Genomic DNA, 10,453 nt, shown 5'->3' with positions numbered 1-10,453 from the left:
GCGGCCTGGAGGCAGTAAGAGCTACCTCGGCTTAAGCCTGAAGCAGCTGGCCTCGGGGACTGTGCCGTTTCACTCGCCTGTCAGAGTCTCCAGTTCAAACTCCCCCAAAACCAAGCAGGAGACGGATGCCCCAAACTATGGCAAAAGAAAAGAGAAGAACTTGAAATTGCAGCTTTCGACTTTGAACAGAGCTGGACCCCCAGACCTCAGTCCAAGGTAAGAGCTTAGCTCACAGAATCCTTTCCCGGTGGAGGTGGCTGCTTTTGCTCCCCACTGGCACCTGGCTAGAAAACTACTCAGCCTTCTGGACCTTTCTACCATGCAAGTTCCTAACCTGGAGGCTTCAGCTTTCCTAAATTTTTCTGTGCAATTTTTGACTCTATAGTGAAGTGTGGGCAGAATAAGAATAAATCATGTTAGTCATATTCTCAAAAGGGTCCATTAAATGTTCCTAATTGCTTCTCTTCTCCGTTTATTCATTTAGCTCTACCTACTTTTATGTACTTGAGAGGGTTGCCATTTCCTCCTCCATGGGATCTTCCCAAGGCAGGGACTGAACCCACGTCTCCCGTGCCTTCTGCATTGGCAGGTGGATTGAGCCAATCCGCCAGTGAGCCGCCTGGGAAGCCCCAGCTGTGCACACACTTTTATAGATGTATATTTCTACATTGTAATTCTATAGATTATAAATTTCTAATAAAAATGAAAGGAAATGAAGTTTATATCAGTATCCCTCAATATCTGAAACTTTACCAAAAGTTTCACAGGGCAGTCAGTGGAAATGATAAAATGAAGAGCTGGTCTTCACTTCCCACAGTACTTCCTTCATTGCTGTGGATAACCGAAGCTTGGTTTTACTTCCAGCCTCTTCAGTAGGTAATATGGGATGGTTCTATTTTTAATTTAAAACATTCACTTTAGGATCCACTAAAGATGATTGAGACAGTAAAAATTCCTGACTCAGAAAATGTGAAAGGGGTGGTGTGGAGCAGAGCAGCTAATTAAAAAACAGATGTAAGAAAAAAACATACTGAATGACTTCTATTCCCAGATACTCAGCTGGGTAATTTTTCATTTACTTTTATGGTCAGTCTTTTCAGGAATCTTATAAAGTAGTTCATATTACCTCGGCTATAAACTTATAAGAGGTGTATTTTGAAGGTTAAATAGTTTGCCTAAAATTTCAGAAATTTGAGTTCTGAAATATAGATTCAAAGTCGGTTTCTGTTTATAAGGCAAGAGCTCTTTCTGATATATTATATATGGGTTACTCTCTTGAAGAATACAATTTATCCATTTAGAGAAAATAGTAAGGAAAAAATAAGCAAAGCAGGCTTAGTGAAAAGTAGATGGATATTAAGTGTGGGGAATTCAGCTGGAGATGGTAATTTGAAAACTCAGCTTAACTGTTCTTCCTAAAGTTTCTCTAACATGAAAAAATAATAAGTTTTAAATAGGGGGGAAATGTATCAGACCTGGAAAATAAAGGTTCGTGTACAACTGATTCTACACTTATGAAAAAAAATGTTTTATTTTATATACGGAGAAAGATTTTGAGAACATGGCAAAATGTTAGAGGTAGTACTGCACGACAGATGATTTTTCTTTTGATATTTTGATTGTATGTTTACATTTTATACAATAAATTCATCTTTTTAAAAAAATTATGAGTGGGTTAGATATTCACCAAGGAAAGAAGATTACTAGAGTCCTGGTAGTCATTTAAATACAATTCTTCAGCTGTCACTTCGGAGTTTCATCTAAGTCTAGAGTAAAGTTACCATTAGGTTGAAACTCTTTAATTCTGGATAGAACAGTGAATTAATATGAATTTAGATAAGAGGACTTCTGTAGCTAAGGTTTTGAATCTGAGAATGAATAAGAATCTAAAATCTATAGAATTGCTATTCAACAGAAATATGACATAAGATAAAATCGTGAGACACACAGGTATTTCTAAACATTCCAGAAGCCGCGTCCTTGAAAAGTAAACACACATGTGCACATGTGACATTATTTAATAATAATTTAATGACATGGTTTATTTGATTTGAGATGCCTCAACTATTAGCATTTCAAATGTAAACAGTATAAAAAATTACTAGTTAAATAACATAACATTTTTACTAAAATCTTCAAAATCGAGTGTGTGTTTCACACAGCACATCTCACTTTCACATTTCAGGCGCTCAATGACTGGATAAGGCTAATGGCTACCACGTGGGTTAGCACAGCTCTAGAGTGTCTAGAATTTAGAAACTTAACACAAGATTTTTTAATTCTTCTAGAAGTAACTGTGACCCATGAACATAAATGCACAACTAGCCAATCCTCATTATCTTGAACAGGATTGTTGATGGAATTGAAGATGGAAACAGCAGTGAAGAAAGCCAGACTTTTGACTTTGGCTCTGACCGAGTCAGACCGGAGCCCAGAATTTCTCCTCCTCCTGGAGGTAAGCTCTATATTTAGTCTTCTCTCAAGGAGTGACATTTCTTTGTAATTTGTAATATTTGGCTCTTCACATCAGGTGGCCAAAGTATTGAAGCTTCAGCTTCAGCATCAGTTCTTCCCATGAATATTCAGGGCTGATTTCCCTTAGGATTTCCCTTAGGATGGACTGGTTGGATCTCCTTGCAGTCCAAGGCTTTCCAGAGTCTTTTCCAGCACCAAGACTTGAAAGCGTCAGCCCTTCGGCCCTCAGCCTTCTTTGTGGTCCAACCTCCTGAACACAGGCAACCCCAGACAGTCACGGGGTGTAAGGCCGACAGACTTTTGCCAGCTCCCTCCTCCCCTTCCCACCTGGCTCTGACGTCCTGGTGTCAGGATCTCCTGCTAATGAGCAAGTCCTTCCATGGACAAAGCCCAGCACAAGAAAGACTTCTGAATGTGCAGTTCTGGGGGGTGTGTCTCCGTTTGGTAGAATGCCAGTCTTCTGTCTCAGTCAGCACCTCCTCCGGGCACCCATCATCTCCTGGGGAGATGGGCGGATGAGACCCCTGGTGGGACGATGGTGGGTAGGGATGGAGGAGAGGAATGTGGATGGCAGTCAGCAGTTCTCATGCATTCAAGTAACGGACTTTCATGTGCTGATACCACTCTGCTTGGAGCAAGAGGCACAGAAGTTATAGGTCTGGTCAAACAGGTGTGAGCCTTTGCTATGGAAGCTGGCAGTGGGTCCCCCTGGGAGTTCTTCTTGTTGGGTCACAGAATGCCACGGTGACTGCCCACCTGCCAGTCCTGGTCCCACCACCTTCCACCCTCCTCCTCTCCCTTTCCCAGCGTTCACCCTGACACTCATCCGTTCAAGCAAGAAGCACTCTTGACTCCGCCCCGACGTGTCTCTCATTTCTGTCTGAGACGTTCTGTCCTTTCTGGCACTACTCTTTCCTTGCCTCATTCACCTCTTGCCTGCTTTGCTACCAAAGATGCTTTCACTCTGTCCTCCATAGAGTGGACTGTTTAAGAAAAATACAAATCTATTCTTATTTTTTTATTCCTATGCTTAAAATCCTGCGATGGACTCCCACTGCCTTTAGTATGAACTTCAAACCTATTCATAATAGCTTTTTGAATGTCTCTTTTCTCTGCTAGACCCAAAGCTCCATGAGAGTCGATGTATTTTCTTTATTTCTGTCTCCTCTAAAGGGGAGCTTGCCTGATAGCTCAGTTGGTAAAGAATCCACCTGCAGTGCAGGAGACCCCGGTTCGATTCCTGGGTTGGGAAGATCCCCTGGAGAAGGGATGGGCTGCCCACCCCAGTGTTCTGGCCTGGAGAAGTCCACAGGCTGTATAGGCCATGGGTTGCGAAGAGTCAGACGCGACTGAGTGACGTTCACTCCACCCCACCTCTAAAGGAGGTCCAGCCCGCTGCGAGTGATCTCAGATTAGTCACCGAATGAAGAGATCAACTTTGCAAGTATCTCTGTAAAAGGAGCTGTTACCACTCTGCCACTTCAGATTGTTCTGAACAACTTTCTTTCCTCCCACAAACAAACTCTCTACGCTTAGTTGACCAGAAGTAGGGTATTAAGATAGTCGTATCATAATATTTATACTGACAGATAGTACAGCTATAGATGTCTGTGTATACCAAATCCTTTCCACTCTAGCCAGCAGTGACCCATCTGTGCTTCTGCTCCTAACAAATGTGAATAGATTTGTAAAAGTACGGTGGAGAAAAGGTGGCGATGAGAGAACCAGGGAGTGGGGGAGATTACCTTTCCCTGCACGGAGGAGACAGAAATGTGCAGTGGAGAGGAGCACCTTTAATAGAGGTGCGAAGAAGATGCTCCCATGGACCCAGGAAAGAAAAGAGAGGAGGGAAAGAACGCTCCTTTCCGAGGCTTGGAGGACGCTGGCTGCGGGATAGTTTTTGGCAAGCAGCAAAGAAGAGAAGGGGTGCCGCTGGGCCTCACGGTAGTGACAGCGTTGAGGAGACGGGGCAGCTGGCCACGGGCACAGCCAGTGAGTGTGGCCACAGGCCCGCCATGCTGCATGCCTGGTTCCAAGCATCCATCCGGTGCCGTCCAGAGGCATCGCCATGCTGCATGCCCGGTTCCAAGCGTCCATCCGGTGCTGTCCAGAGGCGTACTAGGGAGACAGAACTGACGGGGTGCGCGTCTCGGGAAAGGCCGCTTGGTTAGCTCCCTTCCTAACAGTTAGCTCCCTTCCCTCCTAAAGGTTAGCTCCTTCCCCGTTCCAGTTGCCCCGGTCCTCACATAGGAGGCGTCTTCCTAAAGGACTCATTCTGTGTGTGTGTCACTTTCCAGACCCAGAGATTGGAGCTGCTGTCCTCTTTATCAAAGCGGAGGAGACCAAGCAGCAGATAAACAAACTCAACAGTGAGGTACGGAGCTTTGTCTTTCTCTGGCCAGGCTGGAGTGGTGAGGGGCTAGAAATCCCAGTCACCAGCAGAAGCAGTAACAGAGTCATGACAAATCCACGCTGTGGCTGCTGGTGACAAGTGTGGATGAGTTCCACTCAACCTGATGTGAGTATCGGTCGCTTACCTTCTCTCAAGCTCTGCCTTGCCATGTGTAACCAGGAGATCGCAGTTACACCTGCCTTGTGGCCCATTTGGGAAGTTAAGTGAGATCATCTAGCTAGATCATTTAACATACAGGAAGCATTAAGTGCTAATTCTCTAATTAATGTCATAAATGTATTGATATTTGGTTTCATTGGTGCTTCTTCACTTTTTTTATATACTTTAATTTTTAATGAGTTAAAGCAAGATCATTCATCCAGAGATGAATCAAAAGTAATGAATCAGAGTAGTCCAATGGCCTGAAACTGTTCTTTTCTCTAGTCTGCATTTGCTTTATAACTTAGAGCAGTTTAGCTCTCCAGATCTTACCATCTCTTTATATAAAATAAGGTAATTTAAAAAACAATTTTATTGAGGTATATTGTACATGTTATGAAATGCACTCATTTGAAATGAGTACAATTTAATAATTTTTAGTAGCTTTATTGAGTGATTCAGCCATGCCCATGTGAGTTTTAGAATATTTTTTATCAACCTAACAAGATCTCCCACACCCATTCATGATTAATTCATGTTCCCATATCTAGTCCTGGGCAACCACTTGTCTACTTTCTGTTTCTATAAGTTTGTCTTTTCTGGATATTTCATACAAAAAGAGAAGGTAATTTCACTGTCTTCATTTGGGTGCCCCCCAATATAATTAACTTTATGAAAAAAGATTTTGAGACAATGATTCGCATGCAAATACTTTCTCTGGGAGGTGGTCTGGGAAGCAAGAGGAAGGAGCAGAGGAATCAGACAGGAAAGAAAGGAAGGCAAGCGAATCAGGGGTGTTAAGGAGACGATTGACTCTGTAGGCGGCTGGGGCTCCATTCTGCTGGGGTGGGGGCGCTGAGAGCTTATGTGGGGCAACTCGGAACTGTTCTTCCATGAGACAAGAGAAAAGATGGCTTCTGAGGGATTACCTGCAGGCTTCCTGCAGGAGAGACTAGAAAGACCCTTCCAACAGGAAAATGCAGGAAGACCCAACTGTCTGTGACGACCTTCAGGGTAGACCTGGGTCAAATACCCTGAGCAGGCACAGACGGGGTAACAGGGCTGAAGTGGTAGATTCTCTGATGAGATCCTGGCAGAAAACACAGCCAACTGATGATGTTGGTGAGATCTGAGAAAAGTGAAATCATATAAACATAACTGGTTTCCAGTTTTCTGTAACAATGGAAAACTGGGCATCTTGTCATAGCATGCAGAGGTTTCTGCTCCCCTGTGCTCCATCAGCTCACTGCCCTCTCTCCTGAGTCTGCGCTCTCTGGAGGTGAGATTGTTGCCAACAGGAAGTAAGAGGCCAAAGTGCAGACTAACAAGTTAGGGACAGAAACACTGACTGGATTGGAATTCCTTTAACTGGAAGGGCTTGTCCGTATGCGGGAGCACCCAAAACACCTCTTACTGAAAATACACCGAAAGACCAGAACAAAACAAACTACACTCTGTTGGAGACCTGGATGTCAACTTTGTATGTGTGTGTGCGCGCGTGTGTGTGTGTGTGTGCATGCGTGCGTGTGTGTGTGTGTGTGTGTGTGGTTTAAGAGCACTTTATTTTTGTGGAGTTTTTTTGATTGGTGGGGTTTTTTGTTTGTTTGTTTGGACATCAGCTTTTTATGAAACAATTTCCTTTAAGATATTGTCATCAGATAAAATCACCCATCTGAATTATTTTCCCTCACATTTGAGGAGATTATCTAGTGGCTGTAAGAATGGATTGACTAATATCTTAGCTCAGCTACAGAAGTTAGTGATTAGTTTGGGGAAAAAAATGTGTATCTTCACCTTTTGGAATGTTGTTTTGCCAAGTTACAGCTGAAAATCCGTACACTATATGCCTTTCCTTTCAGAATGTGAGTCAGTGATAGATGCATTAAAACAGATAACCATTTGGAAAACAAAATATTTCCCCTGTGTGATTCTGCATTCATGACTGCTTTTCTAGTGAAATGACATAAATTGTGTTATCTTGTCATATATTGAAGTAAAAAGGGCAAGATAAGTGTCAGTGGTCTGATTATTCCTTCCCTAAAGAATTAGTTTTTCCTTAGTTGAAAATATCTGATTTCTTCATAGTTGAAGCGTAAGTAAAACAGACCTTATTTTTCACACGTAATTTAATTTGTACATGGTCTTGATCCTTTCGGTAGTGCATTAGAACTCACTAAGACAGACAGGATTAAAATACGAACTGACTTCAAGCTGTAAAATTACCCACTTTTAACCACCTACTTGTCTTTTCCCTATAGTTTCTACAAAGTAATGTTTATATATCCCCCCCCCAAAAAAAATTCTGTCTTTCAAAGGCCAAGACTAATTTTTCCGTTTCACCTACTTCTTGCTACTCACATATGTGATCATTCGATTGCTCTATTCTTTCTTCATTCTATTCTTTTGGTTAGGAGTAAGCAGGAGAAGAATTATAATAAGTGGCAGGAGGCACTGCATGGCAATAACTCTGCAGCCCAAAGGGGACCCCCTTAATCCAGGTGAGGCATATTTGACACCATGTAACCCAGAGGGCACCGTGTGATCCCCATTCTGATATTTGCTCAAACATTTCAGATATAAAGAAATTGTTCATTGATGTGTAGAGTTCATAATCAACTGACTAAACACGGCACTAAAATAAGGAAAGGAAAGCTGTTGCTAATAACCTACATTCACAGAACCGTCTAGAGAGATCAGGAGGTGTAGGGCAGCTGCTGATGTCAGAAGGCTTTTGAAGACACTGCCATTGCTTTGCAGCAGTGCAATGGTGACATGCCAAGAAAACTGTTTGAAAATAACAGCAAAACACCGTGGCGGGAGGCAGGGGCCGTGTCAATCGAATGCTCTGCTTCTGAAAGGGTTTGTAGGTCAGGCTCAGAGGGCTTCCTCGTCTCTGAAATCTGGGTGACCCAGAAAGACCCCACGGCCGGGCCTACCAACAGAAGCTGTGTGCCCACCCAGCAGGAGTAGCGCATCACACACAACAGAGAGAAAGGGAGAAAGTTTGGAGCGAGAACGGCCTCTAGATCCCTATTCATGAACTAGCTCCGTGACCTCAGCAAAGTGTTCACCTTCCCTACATTGAGCTCTGCCGTCTATTAAATATTAATAATACAATCTGTCACAGAGGAGTGTTGTAAGGACTTCAGACTCTCTGTAAAGCACCAAACACAGTGTCTTCCTTTAATAAATGGTCAAATGATCATTCTTCCCTCGTGCAAGGACATGCTTCTAGTCAACAAATGTGACTCAAGTTAGACTCCACGCCCCTGCTACCCAACAGTGCCCTATGCAGACTGATAGAATTCGTCAATGCTGATGGAATAAAATGAAATGAATTAAGGGAAACATACCTCATTATGAAAATTACTGCTTTCACCTGGGATTTCCTTTCGCTATGAAGGTGCTCACTATCAAGTTAGTATCGAAAATGATAGGGAAACAAATGACATTTCAATGCATCTCACTTTAGCTAAAACAGTTTGAAGTAATGGTGTCGCTGACTTACTGTAAAGAACACTTACTCTGTAACACTTACAGATTAAAGGGCAGAGAGAGCCAATATGCCAGTTAGTGATGCTTGACCACTACACTAAACATATGAACAGCAAAATGATGATAAAGCTAGGCAGAAAGCAACCTGCCAGACCTAACAGAAAGATGACCATGGTCCAACCTTCGTTTGCAAAGTGAGAAAACGTGGTGACTTGTTAAATCATCCTTAGCAGAGTACAGCTGGGCTAGAATGCTCTACTCGCCACATTTAGTATTTTTCTTGTAGGTTCATAAAGGAGTCAGTTAATATTGGGCCGTTTTAAGGCAACTTGAGCTTTAACTAAATTAAGAAGAATGAAATATATACATGCCTAAACAAAAGAAACTGTATTTGGGGTGGGGGGCTCCAAAATCACTGCAGATGGTGACGGCAGCCATGAAATTAAAAGATACTTGCTCCTTGGAAGAAAAGCTATGACCAACCTAGACAGCGTATTAAAAAGCAGAGACATTACTTTGCCAACAAAGGACCGTCTAGTCAAAGCTGTGGTTTTTCCAGTGGTCATGTATGGATGTGAGAGTTGGACCATAAAGAAAGCTGAGCGCCAAAGAATTGATGCTTTCGAACTGTGGTGTTGGAGAAAACTCTTGAGAGTCCCTTGGACTGCAAGGAGATCCAACCAGTCCATCCTAAAGGAGATCAGTTCTGGGTGTTCATTGGAAGGACTGATGCTGAAGCTGAAACTCCAGTACCTTGGTCACCTGATGCGAAGAAACGACTCACTGGAAAAGACCCTGAAGCTGGGAAAGATTGAAGGTGGGAGGAGAAGGGGACGACACAGCATGAGATGGTTGGATGGCATCACCGACTCAATGGACATGGGTTTGGGTGAACTCTGGGAGTTGGTGATGGACAGGGAGGCCTAGCATGCTGCAGTCCATGGGGCCGCAAATAGTTAAACACAACTGAGCAACTGAACTGAAACAAAAAAAGTGAGCTTTGTAGAAACAACAATTTATATTGACTTTTTTGAGACAGAAGTCTGGCTTCTCGTACTTTTTATTAACTCCAGGTTTGAAACAACTTGATTGAGATATGATTAACATGTCGTAGAATTCATCCATTTAAAGTTACAACCTAAGACGTCCGTGGCAGGCCAGGCTTCCCCTGCAGGGTGCACAGGTTAGTCCCTGGCTGGGGAACTGAGATCCTGCATGCTGTGCAGTGGGGCCTAATTAACTAAGTAGAGTGTAAAACACAAGACCTTTTAGTATATTCCTAGACTCGTGCATGCATCACCATAATAAATTTTCGAACATTTCGTTAACCCACAAAGGAAGTTTGCCCACACAGCCAACACCAGTGGCTCCCCACCCCTCAGCCCCGTGCAGCCGCTGATGCACACTCCGCGCCTGTACACTCGCCTACTCTGGACATTTCATGTAAATGGAATCGTGCACTATGGCCCCTTGTGACTGGCTCTTTTCATTGAGCATGTTTTTGCTGTTTCATCTCACATTGTGGCATGCCAGTACTTTATTCCTTTTTCTTGCCAAATAATAGGTTTCATTATATAGCTATTCCACATTTTATTTATTCATTCATTGCTAGATGGGCGTTTGCCGTGTACCCACTCTTTGGCAATAAGAGTAATGCCGCTATGAGCATTCATAAGACACTCAGAAAAAGTTTTGTGTGGACTTTAAAAGAAAAATGTGTGTGAAAGGATTTCATTTCTGTCTGCCCCGAGTGATTTCAACCAGGTACAGATGGTCGTCACAGTATGATGGGTAGTCCACTGAGTATGCTGTTCTGTTTTTTATTTTTCATCGGAGGATAGTTGCTTTACGACGCTGCGCTGGTTTCTGCTGTACAACATGAGCAGCTGTAGGTCGTCACACATGCCCTCCCTCGGGGCTCCCTCCCACGCC

At 43.2% G+C, this 10,453-nt stretch overlaps 1 protein-coding gene across 1 annotated transcript in view; it reads left to right on the top strand.

Moving 5' to 3' along the window:
* Positions 1–10,453, top strand: part of KCNH8 (potassium voltage-gated channel, subfamily H (eag-related), member 8) — a 492,651-nt gene that overhangs the window by 448,227 nt on the left and 33,971 nt on the right. The window contains exons 14-16 of the mRNA XM_010856748.1: positions 1–216; positions 2,349–2,455; positions 4,773–4,849. Coding sequence (XP_010855050.1) covers positions 1–216; positions 2,349–2,455; positions 4,773–4,849 — 400 coding nt within the window. The remainder of the gene's footprint in view (positions 217–2,348; positions 2,456–4,772; positions 4,850–10,453) is intronic.

The sequence above is a fragment of the Bison bison genome, unplaced genomic scaffold (genome assembly GCF_000754665.1).
Source record: "Bison bison bison isolate TAMUID 2011002044 unplaced genomic scaffold, Bison_UMD1.0 scf7180017864374, whole genome shotgun sequence".
NCBI lineage: Eukaryota > Metazoa > Chordata > Mammalia > Artiodactyla > Bovidae > Bison > Bison bison.
The sequence above is the reverse complement of the archived record's forward strand: the minus strand, read 5'-3'. Positions and strand labels throughout refer to the sequence as shown.